At 36.4% G+C, this 22,023-nt stretch overlaps 1 protein-coding gene across 3 annotated transcripts in view; it reads left to right on the top strand.

Moving 5' to 3' along the window:
• LOC135077454 (prolactin-releasing peptide receptor-like) overlaps positions 1–22,023 on the top strand; it is an 87,358-nt gene that overhangs the window by 41,543 nt on the left and 23,792 nt on the right. For all 3 annotated transcript variants that reach the window (XR_010258461.1, XM_063972003.1, XM_063972002.1), the window contains one exon: positions 19,226–20,774. Coding sequence is in view for 2 of the 3 variants with exons in the window: in XM_063972003.1 (XP_063828073.1) it covers positions 19,466–20,767 (1,302 nt within the window). In the remaining variant the exon portion in view is untranslated. The remainder of the gene's footprint in view (positions 1–19,225; positions 20,775–22,023) is intronic.

Here is a 22,023-nt window from a genome sequence, read left to right as displayed (position 1 = left end):
CGCGACGCGAACTTTAACGATTTTCTTCTGACACAATCATGGTGCCCCAACAATATTGGTGTTATTTGAAAGCCCAATAAATATCCTTAAAGAAAAACACATTTAATTTCTTAATAAATGATTAACATATACCATAAATGTGACTTGAAAAAATACCTCACTTTGGGCCCACCTATGGGATCAATTAGACCAATTTTTATGGTTATAAAACCAAATAATGATCTCACGTGTCCTCTTTAACAGATGGATAGCGATTAATCCCAACTTAACAGTTTTATAGTCATAAAAGTTGGCTTTAGCGTAACTACCTATTTTTTGAAGAAGTGACTCTGGATCCTTCCCTAGACACATTTTTGGGGTAAAAACCTTTCCTTTAATGAAATGAAGGTTAGAACTAGGCTTTTAAATGGTGCCAATATTGGTGGGAAGTGGGGATGCATACGTTTGAAAATGCTTGTCGCGGGAGGTGCGATTTATTTGATGTCGAGTGTATTTAGAGAGTGCTGGTAGCTTCTCGCCAATGTATACGAGCAAACTTGTAGGCTCCATACTTTACACACATTTATGTACAAGGTTTAAAATTAACAAAATAAGTAAGATTTTTTTTTTAGAGGTTTTTTTTTTAATTGTTTTTTTTTTTTTTTTTTTTTATTGTTTTTTTTTTTTATTATTATACATTTATGCACTTTTTTTTATATTATTTCTTAAGTACTATTGTATTCTTTTAAATTATTTACAATATATTTACACAGTTCTATGAATGATTTGATGGTGCTTTCCCTCTTTAACAGGTCCGATATTTCAAAAGGTTTTACTTTAAGGTACTGGCATATAGCCATGTGTTGCACTCTTTGCCGGATAAAACGCGGACAGTCTTTGAGTAGATGGAGTATATCCTGGACAGCATTTGGATCGCAATTACACTTGTCGGTCTCAGCTATCTTGAACCGATGTAAGTATTGTCGGTGATAGCCGTGACCGGTAAGAATTTGTGTCAGGTGGAAGGAGTATTCCACCTGAGCGAAAAGTTGGATAATGTTGTCCAGGTTTGGAAGCCAGTTACGAGTAAGGGCACCCGTGCTAGCAGTAATATACCGATCATTATTGAGACGTTGGTTTATTTCTCGTATACCGCGCTTTACATGACTGATCGGAAATCTAGAAAAGTCGGGAGCACGCTGAGAAGACGCTGCACTTTTTGCGGCCTCATCTGCTGTTTCGTTGGCTTCCAGGCCGGCATGTGCTTTAACCCAGACGAACTCCACGCATCCTGGATGGAGACGTAAAAGGTAGGTAGTTAGCTTCGTTAACCGTAAGATTAAAAAGCTTCTTTACCTGTTCCTGCATTACTTAAACCGTTACGAGGCAGTTAGTAAAATGAGAGACCCTTTAATCTAAGATAAACCCGACATTTTGTTGAAACAAACGTGAGCATCGCTTTATTTTCGTTGTCATTTTAAAACGCATTTTGGCACAGGCTGCTGTTTTTCTCAAGGCTCTATTTTCTGGGTAGTTTCATTAAAAAATATCATACTTTTTGAACCGGAACAAAGCAGCCGCTATGGGTCGTGCCCCGGCACAAATGGCGTGCTATGCGATGCCCGAAGAATAAAATAATAACGCCGGCACAAAATTAACAGGGAGCGAAAAATAAAATCGCTGAAACAACAAATATTTCTTCATTTTGCTTCTTTATTACTTCCTTTATATTTAAGAACATATCTATTACATGTTATTGATGTTGAGAGGGGGATATTTTTGCCAATCATATAGGTATGTTCAAAGGTCAATTACTACTTTATGAAATTAGAATAGTATTTATGGCTGTGTGAAATTGTTCAAAGATATTTTATTGCTTGAACAAATAAGTTTTTTGCTGTGATTTTTGCACTAATAACATTATAATTGTATTTATAAAACATTTCTTACCTTCATTTGACCTCAGCAATTTCCGGGTGACTGCTCTGACCAACTGACATTCGTAAACCTGTCGAAAAATGAATACAGCGTAAAGTAATTCTGAAGATATCATTTACCTATCAATTATGTCGTTTAATATAGAACTAGGTAGGTACTACATAATTTAAGGAATTTTCTTGTATCCTCTTCTTTTAAAAACGTGCTTATTTAGCTCAGTAAGTCAATTTAAATATTAATTATAAGGAAAAGATTGTCCTAAAATATTCACCCCAGCAGCAGTTCCTAACTCTTATTTTGTATAAAAATCTTCATTTTATTTATAAAATGTTATTATGTGTATAATCACTAGGGACGAATAAAAAATATCTCATTTTGGAAATAACGCAGGCGCGAGAAATTAGCTTCGGAAAAGCTGATCATAATCGTACGTTATGTTTAGAGAGACTTAAATGTTGTATAATAACTGAGTTAGTTGGGTTGTGTTATACATTTAGAAGAATTGCTGAATGTTATTACGATGCCGAGTATAATATTAAAACTTGTCTATTATAACTATTCCAGCGCTTCCCTGCTACCTTTACGATGTCGTCGGTCCACCTTGTAGGTGGACGTCCTACGCTTCGTTTTCTGGTACGCGGCCTCCATTCCTCAAGGTACTTAGCAGGGTTGCGCTGGACGCAGGCCGCTATCAATCGATCAGCGTGGAAAGCATTAGGGGAGGCCTATGTTCAGCAGTGGACGTCCTATGGCTAAAATGATGATGATAATGATTATACTATTTAAGTAAAAATGATTAGTGAAAACTGAAGAAGCGCCGCAACAAACTCAGTCGTTACTGTCTGCCAGTTGAAAACAAATAAATAGCAGTAGTACTTAGGTACCTACATTATTGATTCAGGAGCAGTTCTCTGAATTTACCTCGCATTCTTGTATGGTGTATCTTATAAGAATGGGTATAGAAAAGAAAGTAGCAGTTTTTCTTCGAATACTTGTAATTAAGATTGATTTAAGATTAGTTTTAATAAGTTTTCTCATTAATACATATGTATATCAAAAAGTTGTCGTCGATCACTAAAACTTATTTCACCTGTCTAGATTAAAGAATAACAATACAATTAAATGTAATTTTCTCATATCAAATCCTGCTACATAAACACCGTGTTTTCTGACACGCGTGAAACGATAGGCCAGCTTGTCAGACACGAGACCAGATTGTCCTTTTTGTCGGACATTCCATTGTGCGGAGATTTATTCGGTGACAATGGACGCGTGACCTGCCCGTTTCTTCCGATGTTTTATGGGGACATAAAAGATAAACGTTATACTCTATTTTAGATGTTGTTTGATACACTCCTGAACGGCAGATTGTTGAAAATAACTCCTGAATAAACTCCTGTTCTATTTTTAAATAATGTTTTAGATACATTGATCATATTATCTTTTTCGCGGCTTTGCCGGTATTAATTTCGGTCTGTCAAATAAAGAATTACTTCCTTCGCATTTATATTTTTAGTTATATTTTATCTTATCTGATTCGAAATCAACTATTTGAAATACCTATTCCGTCATATTGCCATTAACTGACTTATTCTCTAATATGGCTAATATGGCTATAACAAATTTTATATTTTATATTGTTCGGAAAACAAACAGTGAAACAATAACAGATTAATATCAGATATATTATCGTCCAAAAAATACAAAGGGTTCTTTTTATCTTCAACATTATTTCAAAGCTTTATTTCATAGTCCTGAAAATATCCAACATTAATATTTTTATTCTTTATTTCCTGGAAGCAGTACCTACCGTAATACTCCTAACTAACCGTTAAGTGACCGACGTGAGTACGTGACTAAAATTCCTTTACTTTGTTTAGAAATTGTGAAATGAAAATGTTGCTTAGAGGTAATAAAAGGAAAGGAATACTTTGTACTGAATTAGATAGAATAAAGCTAAATTGTACTTGATGTTCACGTACCCAGGGCCCCACGATGGAAGGGGGCCCCGTGATAGAAGTGGACCACGCGATCGAAGGGCCCTAGTCTCGTCACATATTGTCATCAAGAAAAAAAAAGATCATCAAAAAAAACGTCACAAGAATTAAACAGTAACCTAACAGTTGTACAAAATCTCTGAAAAGTCGTGTATTGTTTCGATTTCCTTTTTTTTTAGGAAATGGGCCCCCTTGATCCTTAATAAATGCCGAGGGCCCCCAGTAAGACCAAGACGGCTCTGAATGTGATATAAAACGGAATTTTCAAGTAACAGCACTACAGTAAGCTGTAGAACTGCATTTTTCAAGTTACAAATACTCTCATAACTCTGAGATATGTAGTTTTACTGGACCTAATCTCTCAGCAGGCCATTAAGACGGACTCGCTTTGCGCGTGACTGAAATAAAGCCAGGCTCCTTAGCAATCCAGTAAAAAAGTTCATAAATGCGATTTATTGTGACTTTAGCAGTTAGCACATCGTGAAGCTTAAATGGTGCTCTTACGACTTATTCTGGATGAATTAAATTAATGAGACGAAGACAAATGCAAAACGACTAAAGATAGAGTAAACTAAGGCTCGGTTGCACTATCATACTATTAGCCTAGGTGCAGACCACCGACTTTTATTTGGCCTATAGTTGGGCCCGAATTTAATTTGTATAAAGAATCGACCGATACCAAATCGCTGTAATGTGCGCACTTCCTTAAATGTCCATACTGATTAACTGCCTGACTAATCGGTCAACAAAAAATCGGTGGTCTGCGCCTAGGCTTATTTTGACAAACGTCAAAAACCTGGCAAACTCCATAAAAAAACACCGGTTATCGTTATAATTACGGTCGAAGTTAGGTGGTGCAACTCAGCCTAAGTGGGTTTTTAAGTGACAACTACGTCTCAGCACAAACGTAGCAAAGTTTACCCACTTGCTCTACAGACCCAGGTGTAAGAAAAAAAAGTAGGAATGCTTTGTGACGTTCCTTGGAAAAGGCTTACATCCCAGTGGCAGACTGCCTTTGACTCAAATGATGAAAAGAATTCTTTTTCATTTTCGAAACTCATTTAATTGTTAGAATTAAAAACCAGCCGGGTTATATGATGCGCGCTATTTATCGGCGATTTTAAACGATGTATGGGCTTTTCGTGCATAATCGATAAAAGTTTATCGTGGCGCGGACCCTAGGCCAAGAGATTTTTTTTTACCAAATTAACGTAACCTTTTCAATAGTTATTTCGGGTATCCGTTTACCCGGTTATCCATGTCTTCTATGAACGATGTTTTGTAGCTAAAGATTTTTTCTGTGAACCCCTTGATATCAACATTAAGTGGTTTCGGCGAAAAAGTTTATTGGAGAGCAGAGATTTTCTCTTGAACGATTGGACTGTGCAAAAAATATATTCTATGTATCCTGTTATTCCTAAAAACAATTTTCATGCTTTAAAACTTTTACTGGTAGCACAATTCTTGAAACAAAGTCACACAATGTCACCTGTAACAGATGTATAGAATAACGTAGAAACGAGCTTACTAAAAATTGCTTTTCAGATTTGTATTACGTTTTAGATAAAATTTTTATAGGGTTTACCAGGGGAACAAATACAATAGGTACAATACAATGAATAAATAATTGTTACGGGACATAAACTAATTGTGTGACACTCTATTATGACCATCATATTATACTGCTTACCTAGCTGGGTGTGTGTTTAAAAAATAAAATTAGTAATGAAGTGCTCAAGATAGATAACAAACTACCATTATAAACATTGTTCAAATGCAAACTACGCTCCAACAACCAAAAGCGTTCAACAATAATAATAAATTTACCGAAGTTATTATTATAATAACTCAAATGAGAAACAAACAATCGATGCTTTATTCACATTCCTTCGCTTTAATAATAAACAGCTATTGTAATGTAATCAAATCGATAAATCTACATATTTTCATAAATAACTCAATTTAACAAAGAACAAAACACTAATGAAAATAATTTTGGAAACATTATTGATAAAATCATCAGAATGTTAAACACGAAATTCTTTTAACCACTTTAAACTGTTGGCAATAAATTATCGAAAAATGCCAATTTTTTTTTGTTTAAAATAGAATTTCAGATACGTAAACAGAGAGACCTGCTCGACCTAAATATTTACAATTACGTCAAAAAGTAGTACTACATCTTGAAGTTATTTATACATTCTCTAAGATATAATTACTAGAGCTTAATTTGATTTTCTTTCTCATTAGTTATTTTGGTTCCAAATAAACGTTTATTCTTTCTAATTGCTCCATTAACATTAACAAAACAGTGTTTGTTGACTTCCTATTTAAATGCCGTCGCAAACTATTAATAAACTTTAATTTGTTTTTCCAAATATCCTTTTCAACGTGGCACGTCCACCCACAAGGTGGACCGACTACATTATCAAGGTAGCAGGAAAGCGCTGGACGCAGGCCGCTACCAACCGGTCAAGATAGAAATCATTGGGGGAGGCCTATGTTCAGCAGTGGGCGTCCTATCGCGGAAATGATGATGATGATGATGATGATCCTTTTTAGAAACTTTGGTAACAACATCGCTGTTGTGTGTAAGTATCTTATATCTATAAAAGCGAAATGTCACTGTCACTGACTCACTCTCTCACTACAAGTGTTAAGAGTCTCAAATTTTGCATGGGGGTTCCTTTTAGAACATAGGCGCTCACTAAGACAGGATTTTACAAAATTCAACTCCTAAGGGGGTAAAACGGGATCCACGCGTACGAAGTCGCGGGCGGCCGCTAGTAGTAAATAAATCCTTTATTCTATGTCTTCCAAATATCCTTAGGTAACAACAATATCATTCTTGTTTGTGTGTATAGGCACAATCAAGCTACCGAAACCAATATTGGCAAACACCATCGTCGGACGTTGATAAGACAAACATTGCGAGCATGTGTTTGTATTCGCGTCGTTATCGCGAGTCAATAGATAGGACACAGGTCAAATTCCAGCCTAGATGAGTGTTTGATAAACTTTCTTCTGGATAATATGGTGGTTTTATGTCTGGTGAAAAGTCTCAAGACAACGATATTAGGTAAATGACACAATGATTTAAAAGTATAATAACAGTAACTTGATAACTTTTACACAAAACCCTCTATAAAGATAAGATAGAGCTAAAAGATGTTGCAATGTTTTATTTAGTTTTAGTAGCTACTATTTTGCATAAACGTATACCTACGCGCAGTTTACATACGTGTTTAGAAGTGTACTTGTGTTAAATTTTGAAGTGAAATAACACTATTCAAACTAAAAAGTTTGGAGATTATTCAGAGATGGTTTCTGCCAAAAGACCAGAGCTAAAAATTAACTAACTAAAAATTGCAATAAATTTTCCAAGTTTTTGAAAGCAACGCAACGGTTTAAGACTTCAGTCCTAATCACCAATCGTTATCCGAGCTATACCAGACACCTGAATCCACAATATAGGCTAAGAAAAATGTGCAGCTATCAGCAGAATCTATACCACACAGCAAAACTCACCATAAATCTGATCCATTTCTTCAATCTTTCAAACTACAAGTACTACAGTAGTTCCATCTGACCAGTCTTTAGCGCTGGATATAAAAGTTTATGGGATAATAAAAAAAGCAATAATCATGGTGTCATGCCCGGGGTTGATTGCATTAAAGCACTTAAAAAGAGCATCAAAAAATTTACTGGCAGACGAGTGGTTAACAGTGAGATTAAAAAAGTTCGATTCAGCTTCCGGTTGGATTACACGTGAACGGAAGGCATAAAAAAGTAGATACTTTTGAGCAAGGATTTAAAGTGAACTCACAACATATCTCGCATACCACGCTTTTCCTTTATAGGTAATTATATTAATTGCCCCATTCCATGCAAAAAGCACCGGTTATCGTTATAGTTACCGTTAAAGTTAGGTGGTGCAACTAAGCCTAAGAGTCGCTAGTTCAATCCCTATCAATCTCTGGACTATTGTGATTAACCTCCTCCTAGCGCATGCATATTAGCTTAGCTGGAGAAGTTAACGAGACTAATAGTAATTTTTGTAATAAATAATTAAACATCTTATAAAACTCTCCACCCCTTTAACATCAATCGACTTCTGACTGGTTCACGAAGCGATATGCAGTTAAGCGCTCCTGCACACGACGCCGCCGCCGCGCCGTCGCCGCGCCTTTGCACTGTTTATACGCGCTAATTATGCTTTGATGGCGCGGTGGCGGAGCGGCGGCGGCGCGGCGGCGATTTTACTCGGTGCATATGAACAGTGTAGCGGCGCGGTGGCGGCGTCGTGTGCAGGAGCCCTAAGACTGCGAGTTAATGGAACTCTCTCAGCTATATTTTCCTGTTTTAAAGACATACTATAAGTTTGAGACGGTTACTCAGATTATATTTTATCACGGAAGATAAAATCTTTATCTCAAAAAAATTACCTGAAGTTTCAGCTGGACATTTTGCAACAGATAAACTGTACATGGAAGGATTGTTTTGATAAAAGCAGAAACATTATCGATGCTTTGTATATTGTATATCTATACGTTGTAAATAATATCTAGTGTTGTAAATATTATCACTACCCGAAATCCAGTGGATTAGCGCAAAAGTGTCGGCAACTAACTATCATAAAGAGTTGTGTTTCTACTGGCAACGAAAAAACTGTTTTAGAAGTATTACAAAATATAATACTGAGTTTTGCTATTTGCCAAAAATTTTATATGCAAGCCTATAAGCCATTACATTATAATAATATACATACAAGAACATTCAGTGGGTTTTGCGATCAAAAAAGTTTATTTCTAAATTATCGACAAACTCAAAAAAATAATATACCTTTATTTGCCTTACTTAGATTGCGAGAAGTTTCAGATTTCGGTTGCTGAAAACGTACAAATTTTAAAATTTCAAGAACATTAACCTTTTTTTACATTCAATATTGTGATCAAATGTGTGACCAAAAGACAATATTTCTTATATCCCACAAAATGTGCATCGCATTCTAAGATATTCATGTCACAATCCTATAAAATTCCAGTTGGAAGAACACCCCGACTTTTCACGATATTTCACGTGCACAGTATCTTATCTTCGAATGTTTTAGTACTTTTAGTGTTCCGAACATTTGAGCCAACTGTTAAGTGCTGTACTTATGATACAGTGACGCATACGAGCTGTTTTAACAAGGCAAAATGCGATATTGGGCGTTGATAACGTTATCGGTCGTTTGAACGTTTGCGGTTTTCAATATCGTCTATTTTTCAACAGATGATACTCGTATGAGTCTGGTCTAGTAGATACTCGATCATGTTCATAATCATAACAAGCTTATTTGCTTTTATACGTGTATTTTTCCACTAGTTTTTCGGTGATGGAAAGAAATTATATTACAATAGTATTATAATATGCTCAGCGCAAATCTAATAATAAACGCTCAATAAAGCAAGGGCTGTGTGCCATCAGTTTAATCTACTACAAATGACCGAAATGGTCTAATTAATCTAAAGTTCAAAGTCAAATTGAAATGGTGATTGAAAAGGAGTTTTCGGGTTGGCCACTGATTAAAGGCACGCAAAGCGAATCTTCCTCGTTGGGTACCCTAAAACTTCCCAAGTAGTGAGACCGTGGCTTAATACACAAAGGTGTTATATTCCTCTTGCAATAAATTGGCGACATAGACGGAATAACGCCTCGGGGAAACAGCTAAACGTCCACTCGTCCCACAGTGTGCAGCGGAAATTGTGGACATACATTTTACTTTATGTGTGTGTTGGCGGACAGTATGTCTACGTCATGACATGTAGCAAGGGAACGGTGAATGTCCATAATCATAGAGGAAATAGTTTCTGTCTTTGGTTGTTATTATTATAACAGACATCAACCTGAGACCATACATTAAAAAAGGAAAAATCATCGAGAATTTTCTGTAGTTTACTCGTACATCAAACATTGTGCTATCTAGGTTAACTAAAATAAAAGGGAAAAATGTTATGTAAAGCAAGATTTATTTAAAATAATAAGGCTTTGCACGCATCACACGGCTTTAGTATTTGCTTACTGCTGAATGACGTCACCGAAAATTTTAAGCGTTGCAGCTCGCACAGATTAAATAAAGCCCCCTTCCGCGTCATCGCTCGACAAATTTCGTGCTCTACAAGTGTAAATAATTGTTATTATTATCCGCGTACGACCGCGCGTAAATATCGGCGACAATCGAATCAGCCGAGTATGTAACATGATACCGGTTTTTAGAATATACCTCGAGGTTGAATAGAAAATATGACAATAGAGGATTTTTCAGCTCACGTCAAAATTCTACGGCGATGTGAGGGATTTTATTTGACTGCAGATATTTGGTACGGCTATGTTTTTCGGACGTGAGTAACGAATGTATGCAAAAGTTACAGGGAGTATCATCTTTCAGCAAACATTTTTGCCCCTAACAAAACATTTGTTTTTATCGTAGTGACGTAACGACAAATTACAAGCATCTAGAATCTGATGATATTCATCGTTTAAAACCTTCAAAGTATGCAAGAAATTGCTAATCAGAAAACGTCTTTGCTAGATTACAAGTATTGTATATCTACTTGATTAAACTGGATCCTGTTTTTGACTGGTCCAGTTTAATGACAAAACCGAATTCTAAATTCAAACGGATCGGTTTTATGCTGGACACTTCAAAAGGGATGTCGCCGTAGGAAAAGAACCCTTGCTCACACATAAACATGATACCACGGTGCATCGTGTTATGAACTTATGACACGCCATCGTTGCGACTTGCGACATTATGACAGTAGCATAACATACTGGTGCGTGTCCGTTCCCCTTTCATCTACTTAATACAAATGCCTCACATCGCATAGCAAATGAACAATGAACATGCCTTTAATTCTACAAACGAGCCGAGTATTGTCCCGAATATTCAAATCCGGGACATTATCAAAGCGTTTGTCGAGATAGAAACGTCCTCGTCCCGGGACAATAACGTATCGCTTGTGATTGCCTGTCAGTCTCAGTAAATGGAACCTGAAATGTCACAGAAATGTAGATTTAAGTTTTATTTTGAAATAGATGTTATTTCGGTTTAACTTACTTATGATTTAGTGGTTTGAGAATGGGACTCTATCGTCACTCGACTCGTTGATGTTTTTGGGGTTCAATTCTTGGGGGCGTAAAACCAACTTATACTTAAGAAACTAATGCTCGTTTTCACCATCAATCCCTAACTTTTAAGTGACCCCTATGAAAACAAAATTCCTGTTATGTGTTACCATAGGGTCAATTAAAAATTAGGGATTGATGGTGAAAACGGGCATTAGAATAAGAAATTGATTTATAATGTTCGATACATGTCAAATTTTCAATACAATTTCTTATTAATAATATATTATTATTTTATATTTCCAGCCTGTTTAACATTAACAGAACATTGCACGTTTGAAGTAACCTTTCTTAATCTTTTCCTTATTCTTCGCAATAAACGTAGGTTTAGGTAGATATTCAAATCACATCAAAAAATATGAAAGTGATTTTGTTATGAGGATTTATTTTTTTAAAGAATTGCCAGTTTGGCTGACTATATTTTGCATATGAGTAGGAGTATAGAGGTTGAAAAATAGTCACGTTTGCATTTTATGTTTCGTCAAACGAGTTGTGTTTCAGCTGTTGTATTGATGTTAAATAAATTCACATAACCATCGACGATACCTTATACCCTTGTCTATCTTCAATTGTAATATGAAGTTGAATTCACTTTAAATAGACAGGATTATAACATTAATGGTATAGAGAGACTGAATGCGAGATGAACTGACCCGACAAACTAACTACACAAATCATAATTAGTGCCCGATGACAATCTAAAGCGTTACAGATTACGGAGTGACTAAATGCCGTAGCACTCGTACATTTATCAACCTGGAAAGGGATCGTAACCGTATCAACTCGAGGCGGTCAGTATTCTTTGTATGAAACTCAATATTTCAATGCACACTTACCTGCACCGTAACGTAAACGCCTCGCCTCGCGAATACTCGCGATTGACTGCGCGCCAAAGGCGATGACAGCTCGAAAAAGGCGATACGGTGTTGATCCGTTTCCGAGTTGATATGTCTGCTATGACTTTAACTGTTATTAGGTACATAATAGGAATAGACTAATCAATTAGTGCTCGATGGTATCGTGTGAAAAGTAAAGTAGCTTTTTATCCCTTCCTGAGGTAAAAGCCCGACTGCGCCAGAGGAGGGTTGTGTTTTTTCAAGAAGTCACAGTTCCATGTGTTCAAATTATACAACACCAGTAATAGGTGCCTCTGCATCGTAGCTCTTAAAAATTCAACTCATACGGTGATAAATCCGTTTGCCATTCACGTATCTTCCAATAAATCATAGTGGCTGGCTCCTTCCCAAACCATCGGGGAGTTGAGGCGCGTACACACCGATAGCGTCGCGCTGTGTGGTCTTATTGGCGTGAATCACTGTAAATTGACTTGGCTTGGTGAAAAATGTATGACGTAATACGCGTCTGAAATAACCATAGACTTCTAAGGCTGAGTTGCACCACCTAACTTTAACGGTAACTACGACGATAACCGGTGCATTTTGTATGGAGTTTGACAGATTTTTGACGTTTGTCAAAGTTAAAGTAAGATGGTGTAACTCGGCCTAAGTAGCACACTGCTAGATAAATTATTTGGAAATAATTGTGATTTGCTAAGGTTGTGATTGCTGTCACATGCTTATTAAGACGAGCGAAAGAGTTGACAAACTAACACTCGTATTCTTGGTTAAGGCGAACTATAAAACGTTATTGATTAGTGTATAAGTGAATTGAAAATTTTAGTTATTCAGTTCACACCCGCACTCTGGCACAATTTTTGTTCTAAACGTTATATCAAGTAGCATACGAGTACTACATACTTAAAAGTGTTTAAACGGCCACTTACTGTGGTAGTTCACGTGTAAGGCAAGCTGTAGTAGCGGAATCGATTTTTGCTGAGAGCATAAGCATCTATCTTGGCAAAAAAAACGATCCACTTTGTCCCACTCCGGCCAACTTCATCATTATCATTTCAGCCACAGGCTACTAACCACTTTGACCCACTGTCCCCATTTCCCAGTTCCATCTCCGGTGTGAACCAGCCCTTAGCCCCAAACGGAATGTGATCCGATCGGTCACAACATCTTAAATATTTTATCGACAAACGAATACCATATGTATGTAATAAAACACTCTCCCGAAATAGTTACTATAAATTAGACCAGAGTAAATAGTGAGTCAGGTATAGTGCTGTTGGAATCTTTAAAAATACACAGAAACTAAAAGTACGGTGACCGTTTTGTGATTTGAATGGAGTATGCTCTACTATCAAAATGTGTTTCAATCCGAATTCAACTTAATGATATCATTACAATACATTTTGGAATTACTTAATGCAAAATAAAAGTATTTTTTCTCATCATTCAATAAAAACAGAAACTTTGATGTCTTTATGACTTGAAAGCGATCAAAAATCATTTTGATCAACTCAGGAGGATCACAGAAACTAAAGAGAGATGTGACAAGGGGGCGGGGCCGGTGTCGCAGCTATATGCCCAAAAACAGAACACATTGCTCGTGAAAGCAATGATGATAGCAGGGACGTCATAATGTAAACAGTTTACGTTGCTTGCTTAGTACTAAAGATTATTCGAACGTTGAATACTGATACCGCAGTGGATAATAAGCACATATTTTGATTTCTTTATGTGTGCGAATTTCTAATGCGACACTGAGTTTCGAACTCAGTGCATTAGTTGGCATCTCTCTATATCTCTATGGTTGTATACCTCTCATAGTATACGCTAAGAACTGCGAGACTTTGAAGTAACATAGCTTAACATGTAACATGCTATTAGCTACAAAAACTAGACTAAGGCTAAGTTGCACCAACTAACTTTGACCGTAACTATAACGATAACCAGTGTTTTTGTATAGAGTTTGACGGATTTTTGACGTTTGTCAAAGTTAAAGTAAGATGGTGCAACCCAGCTTATCTAACTTTGTTTATTTACCGTGTATCTTGAGCTTTATTTTAAGGTCGTCCAGATGTTGCGTTGTTTCAAAGTGATTCAAAGTTGAAATATTATCAATATAGACTGTATCAACCAGCTGTGTTACCTTAACTTTGTTAGTACTGCTCTAATAAATTCGTTTTAAAATAATAGGACTATAGCCTAATAGTGTTAGCATCGGACTGCCGATGGTCGCTAGTTTGATCCTTGTTGACAGCTGGACTATTGGGGTGAATCCACTTCTAAACCTACATGTATTTATTAACTTACTTGACGATCGATAACGAACGATACCGGTGTTTTTTGTATGGAGTTTGACAGATTTTTGACATTTGTCAAAGTTAAAGTAAGATGGTGCCCAGACCCAGACCAACCCAGCCTTAAGTAGTTTCAAAGTAAAGGATAGATTATTTTCTGTGATTGGTCAATTAAAAGTTCATAATTAGACTTAAGAGCCATTTCACAAAAAAGTTCCGCGCGAATTTAGGTACAAACTGTCAACGCAACGTAAAAAGAGTAAAAAGAACGCCGAAATGGACAAAAAAATCTTGAGCCGTGACCGTATTAAGACTTGATATAAGTTATTAATATTAAGGTAGAATAAGGTATTAAAACCTGATAAATTAATTTAAAATTTTAATAGAGTATATAATATAATCTTTCAAAAATTTTTATATTTCGATTAATAATAATGAAACACGAATAGGTATAATATGTAAAATATATATTAAGTACAAAATAAAGACAGTCACATAGTGAAAAAAAAATGCCCTCTTACAGCTCTATCATCGGACCCTGGATATCATTTAGGGACGAAGTATTCGTCAAGGCGAATCACACAAGCCCAAACTCCATGGGGTTCTATTGTTTTGTTACGGAGTTCCAATGGAGGTGGCCATTGCAACTCCTCCAGATCCATTATCAGACAGAGCTAAGAAATAAATAAATAAATAAATAAATAATAATAATTATTATTAAAAAAAAACTAAAATATTTCATCTAACTATCTTACTTCTTACTAGTCTTACTAATATTATAAATACGAAAGTTTGAATGGATGTCTGGATGTTTGTTACTCTTTCACGCAAAAGCTACTGAACAGATTTTGATGAAACTTTACAGTACAGCACAGCAGTACTAGGCAGTCTGTGTTCAACTATCACTCGGGTCGGACGTTCCTATCGCAAAACCGTTGGTTCACTCAGTTCCGATACGACTCTAGTGCTGTGTGTAATTATTCTCGTGAATACACTGAGTTTATTAATTTCTACGAGTGGATTTCATTTTGCCTGAGACCTACGCCCTGAACCCTGAACAAGAAGACCCTGTCGCCAGCGACAGCGACATTTATCCATCCCTAGCGTTGACCAGAATTGTGCGCATACTCTGGAGCATGCTACATACAACTGGCCGTCGGAGAAGCATAGATTTCCCTTAAGTCTACTCCCGCTACCATATGGCACTCCGCTAAAACTCGTGAGGGGCGCCAACACTTGCTTTTGTATCGAAAATTAGTATGAGCAGCGCACGTGGTTGCCCGTTGTAGGCTCTATGCAACCACGCTATTTTAAACCGTGGCCCCTAAGCATGAGATGGGAAACTGCACTCTCTTGAATTCTCTTTAATTTGATGGTATTAGGGGAATCCTAGGAACGAATACAGACTTTACAATCGAGTTGCAATGTTACGTTTTCTTGCAATCTGACCTTGATTTTTCAAACACGTGTCAAAATAAAAAAATAATTTAAATCAAAAGCTCTAAGGAATATTTAATTGACATCAATTTCGAAGCAAGCACAGATCACAGAAACTAAAGGTAGATGTGACAAGAGCCGCCCCCTTGAGCCTTGAGCCGGTGTCGCAACAATATGCCCAAAAACAGAACATATTGCTTGTGAAAGCAATGATGACAGCAGTGACGTCATAATGTAAACAGTTTACATTGCTTGCATAGTACTAAAGATTATTCGAACGTTAAATACTAATAGCAGAGTGGATAATGAGCACATATTTTGATTTCTTTGCGTGTGTGAATTTCTAATGCGACACTGAGTTTCGAACTCAGCGCATTACTTAGCATCTCTCTCTATGGAAGCAAGTTATCTCCAAAATAACATTCTACACCTTTTTAACCTAGTCAGGTAATAATTTTATTAAAATACGAAGCACTTCATCTACACTGGTCATCACAAAAATCGGCCCACCTACGTTTTACAGGAAAACTCGTTTCTACTGACACAATCATGGTTCCCCAACAATATTGGTGTTATTTGAAAGCCCAATAAATATCCTTAAAGAAAAACACATTTAATTTTCTAATAAACGATTAACATATTATACAATAAATGTGACTTGAAAAACTTGAAAAAAGACCTCACTTTGGGCTCACCTCTGGGATCAATTAGACCAATTTTTATGGTTATAAAACCAAATAATGATCTCACGTGTCCTCTTTAGCAGATGGATGGCGATTAATCCTAACTTAACAGTTTTATAGCCATAAAAGTTGGCTCAAGCGTAACTACCTATTTTTTGAAGAAGTGACTCTGGATTACAGACACATTTTTGGGGTTAAATCCTTTCCTTTAATGAAATGAAGTTTAGAACTAGGCTTTTAAATAGTAATATAGTATAGTAATATTGGTGGGAAGTGGGGATGCATACGTTTGCAAGTGCTTGTCGCGGGTGGGTCGATTTTTATGATGACCAGTGTATTAATAGGATATAAAATATATTTTAGAAGTTAATAAATTAATTATGCATAAAATATAAATGTTACGGTAAATATGATAAATGTGAAAATTATGAATAATCGCCGGTTATTATGAATAATTACCTCATGATTTGGTAAATGTGATTAATATGAGATCATTTATGTGTGTATAAATCTAAATAGGTGGCTTAGGGGTGGCCCAAGGGCCAACCCCGCCGCTCCTTAACTTATTTTTCACTTTAAATCAAAACAATGTTTTATAGGCATTATGGGAAAGTAACGTTACGCAAAAAACAGTCCAAACTCACTATGCCAAATTATATTAATAAATGATATCAAAATGTTCAAAATGTGAGGCTGTACATGAGCGCTGTACACGATCCGGTGTTCTCTTTTATGATATTTGTTAGTATTAAGATTACATGATAAAATAATCACTGATAAATGTGATGTCTGTCACTTTTACCTCGCCTGTCGGTAATTATTCATACTAACCAGCGATTATTCATAATTTTCAATTTATCACATTAATGTGATACGGTTAACCGTAAACCGTAACAGATAAGTATACCACTTACATACTTTTTTTTATAATTTATTTATTAAAATAAATACATACATAACACACATAGTTACACCCAGACCCGTCAAAAAAATTCATCCTTTCAGTTTCTGCTCGGCCGGGAATCGAACCCGGGACCTCTCGGCATATTAGTCCGTTTCGAACCACTACACCAAACGGCCGAGAGGTCCCTGTTTCAAGTCGGAAACAGGGACCTCTCGGCATAGTATCAAATGTATTTGGTCGCCGTATAAATCACCGTTTCACGACACGAACGCACGTAAACGTCATGGCGGGAAAAGTGACACAGGTCCTGCCTTGACGGGCGCTCGCGCCATACTAATCGATGTCGGCTTGCGTCTTGTAATTTATACTGATATTCACATCAATATTTTGACAAAGTGGTTACTAATATTTAAACAATAACTGTAGAAATCTATTCTACAATGCATATTCTTTATTTTGGGATACTTTTATTGCAGTTATTGCTGTGTTTTTAAACCAAAAACCACGATCAAAATGTGACGTTAATCTTCAAATTTGCCAAATTATTTTTAAATTTTACTCAATAATGGTAGTGAAATTCAAGAATCCATTTCATTAATGGACAACAAGAATATATGTCCGATGATTACTATATATTTTTAAGCTTATTATATGAGCATAAATAATAGATACAGGACTTTGAAATTGAGTCTGCGGCAATTTTTCCGTAAAATGGTTGTGGGAGATGGGGCACTGAGAATTAAGCAAAAGAGTTTTAGTAAATCCGTTTCATTAATGGTCAACACTAAGGATTGACCTATCTTTCGCAGTTATTCAATAATATCTGGGTGTTGCTTAAGATAGTAATTCATGCTTCCAAAATCTTAGAAATTCGCACGAAAATGTAAAATGGCTCTTAATCTATTTTTCTTAATTTTCATTTCGTCACTGACCTGAATCATGCACATTAGAGATTAAAAATCCCTGCTCTGTTTAAAGTTCATTCTTATACCTTCTACCAGCTATTTCTGTTCATACATCATGGTTGCACAATATCCGACGTATTTGCCAGCTAACTCACTCGTCTGTCACGATTCACATGATTTAAGTATCACGAATCCCAGAAACTGTGGTCACAGTCTGACGAAGCAGGTTTACACAACACAGCAAATTTATTTTAATAATAGAGTTAACTGCACAATAAATGCTTAGGTATTAAGGCTGAGTTGCACCACCTAACTTTAACGGTAACTATGACAGTAACCGGTGTTTTTTGTATGGAGTTTGGCAGATTTTTGACGTTTGTCAGATTTAAAGTAAGATGGTGCAACCCAGCCTAAGTCTTTTTGTATGTGATCTAAATATGTATTATGATGAATAAATGAAATGAGTTTATTTGAATATTACTCATCAATAACCTTTATTTATTCAACAATCATGCAACAAACATTACAGGTTTCCCCAAAATGTAGAGTTTTAAATGTCGATTTTAGAAAAATAAATCTTACAAATACTAAGACTGATTGGAAAAGAAAGCCTCCAAGTATTAAGTCTGCTAATTGTGCCCAGTTTAGTGCAATACCATCTATGTATAAATATTATTTGGGTCTGGAACTGCTAGAGCACCTACGAGGAACGTTCATAATTCTTATAGAGCCAGCTGATTTATTCTGGCTACGTCTTAGCTTTGTTTATTTAATATGGCCAACTATTCTGGTTTATACCATCACAGCTGTTAACCTGTCTCGTAAATCTCATTTAAGTGGTTAATACAATACGAAACTAGAACCATAATATTGAGAAACTATTTAGTTAATGCGAACCCATGACACATATTAGCAGTCGTGAAACTTATGGAATGCAATAATTCCAGCAGATGATTTGGTTCAACTGGTTTATTTTAGACACCGTTTACGATCTTATTTGATCGATTTAACCTCATATGAATTTAATAAATAATATTAACGTTATAATTTCTCATTTGTTTCAGATAATATCAACGACTGATACCATGGTGGTATGAACGAAGACACAAAACATGTTATTTCATAAATCGATCCAAATCTTGTGACAATAGCACAAAAGAAAGCACATAAAGACATCGTACAACACTATGAGACGCACTGACTTCAAAGGGGAGAACATAATAAATAGGAATAAGCAACTTGTCAAACACGATGACAGCAAACCCGGCTGGTTTATGATGCCACGTTAAATTCAAAGCGGAATTATGCCGACCGAAGAATGGGCCACAGATGAACCGTTGTACAATGACAGCTTTAGTACATTCACCGAAAATAACCACACGAACGCCACCGACCCCATCGAGGACAAAGCAATCCAGGCGGCGTTTTGCGTCGCTTACACCATCATATTCGTCGTCGGCATCTTCGGAAACGCCCTAGTATGCTACGCCGTAATCCGAAACAGAGCTATGCAAACCGTCACTAACCTCTTCATCACGAACCTCGCATTATCAGATATATTGCTCTGCGTATTTGCAGTACCGTTTACGCCTCTTTACACTTTCCTAGGAAGATGGGTCTTCGGCGGTTTGCTATGCCATATCATGCCGTACGCTCAAGGCTGCAGCGTCTACATTTCCACTCTAACTCTCACTTCAATAGCTATAGATAGATTCTTCGTTATCATCTACCCTTTTAAGCCACGGATGAAAATCAAAACTTGCATTGGTCTCATCATCTTCATCTGGGTTTTTGCCCTATCAGTCACATTCCCGTACGGCTACTACATGGCCTTGCAAGACGTTTACTGTGCCGAACAGTGGCCGTCGGACCAAATACGCAAAGCTTTTGGGGCTGTCACCACTATAATGCAATTCGTCCTACCATTCATTGTCATGGCATTTTGCTACACATGCGTCAGCGTAAAACTGAACGACCGCTTAAAATCTAGACCAGGAAGTAAAAACAGTAAGAAAGAAGACGCAGAAAGAGAACGAAAAAGAAGAACGAACAGGATGCTTATAGCAATGGTGGCTATCTTCGGATTGTCGTGGCTGCCGTTGAACTTGATAAACATCAGCAGTGACTTCTACTCGTTAGCCGAAGACTGGACTTATTACATGGTGTTATTTTTCGTTGCGCACTTCATAGCTATGTCTTCCACTTGCTATAATCCGTTCTTGTACGCGTGGTTGAATGAGAACTTTAGGAAGGAGTTTAAGCAGATACTGCCTTGTTTAGGGGCGTTAGTGACCAAGAAATCTAAGCGAAAATTTAACCAGTCGGAGAGAACGGGTGCGTTTCGTTCGGAGAAGACCTGTAATGGGAACGAGACGGTCCAAGAGTCACTTTTGACGTCAACAGTGAACAAAATGCCATCGGTTAGATACAAAATCGAATTTAATGATAACCTGAAGGAATTTGATGATGAGGGCATCGAGAATATTAGCCCGGACGAGAAGCCCGAGGGCAATCCAAGTCCTAACGAAGACTGCGTTAATATGTACATGTTTGTTGATAAGTCCGTCGTAACTTCGGATAAGGAGCCCATCGTGTCGGCGCTATAACTTCATGGTGAGTTACATGTTTTGTTTATACATTGTACTCGTAGTATCCCTTAGTGGTTAGTATTATGTGGAGAACTTCGCAACAAAGAAAACACTGTAGAATCTTAAGGAGTTATAATAGGTGCTATTTTGCAACAAAAAGATACGTAAGTTGTGATGTGATGTTGAATGTATCTGTTCGAAATAAATAATTCACTCGAGAAAGGAAATGAGAGGAACATCTTGCGTGGGTAAACGTAATAAAAAAGTATTGAATATTATATTCGTTCGATTCGATTGATATTATGTAAACATTATTATATTTAGCATCCGAATTTTTAGCTTTTGATGATTTTTTATTCCTTAACATTTAATAACAGAAACAATAAAAACTTAAAAAATACGACTCTTCGATTTCGATTAAAGTAGATAAATATATTTGAGAATTGCAATCAAAAATGTTCTGGAGGTATCACTTAGGTACTTCTAAAATATCACCAATTTATATCGCGCTTCAAAATACTATATTATGCCGACATGGAAACCTATTGACGTACACTGACATATCATATGAATCACTGACGAATGTATACTTAGCGATACTAAATCAATGAATGCAATGAAATATCAGACTCTATCGTACTTTATCTCCTTATGCATCTATTGAAAAACTTGTAAACTGAAAATGAATGGAAAAAATCAAATACATCACTCGCATCTAAAGAGTCTTGTCAACAGATTGTTTAGATTGAAAATATCGATACATCCGGTCTGAGATTAAAATTACACGATAAATACAGTGGAGATTCTACAGATTGTTGCAAGCTACCGTTATTTTCCTTTAAGCTTACAAATCGTCATTTTGCTCTTAAGGAAACTCTACATGTCTCATAATAATCTTTTTACCCTACCAGCGCTTCGAGACCAACATTTGGCAAGTGCTGAGAAGAAGCGATGCAACAAACTCAGTCACCACTGCCTGCCGGTTAATATAAATAAATAGAAAAAGCAGTAGTAGGTACATTTGATTCAGGAGCAGTTTACTGAATTTACCACGCATTCCTGTATGGTGTATCTAATAAGAATGGGTATACAAAATTGCGTGGTATATTAAACAAGGTAGTAACGTGCTAATATCTAGACTTACAGATTAAGATACTTACATACTAGTAGAAATGACTCGCATTAATAAATTTGAATAACTTGGAATGACCAGTCCCCGAAAGCAGCGCCTGTTCACAGACATGACGAGTGAACCAGCCATCGCTTCACTCGAC

This window comes from Ostrinia nubilalis, chromosome 13, assembly GCF_963855985.1.
Source record: "Ostrinia nubilalis chromosome 13, ilOstNubi1.1, whole genome shotgun sequence".
Lineage (NCBI taxonomy): Eukaryota > Metazoa > Arthropoda > Insecta > Lepidoptera > Crambidae > Ostrinia > Ostrinia nubilalis.
The sequence above is the reverse complement of the archived record's forward strand: the minus strand, read 5'-3'. Positions and strand labels throughout refer to the sequence as shown.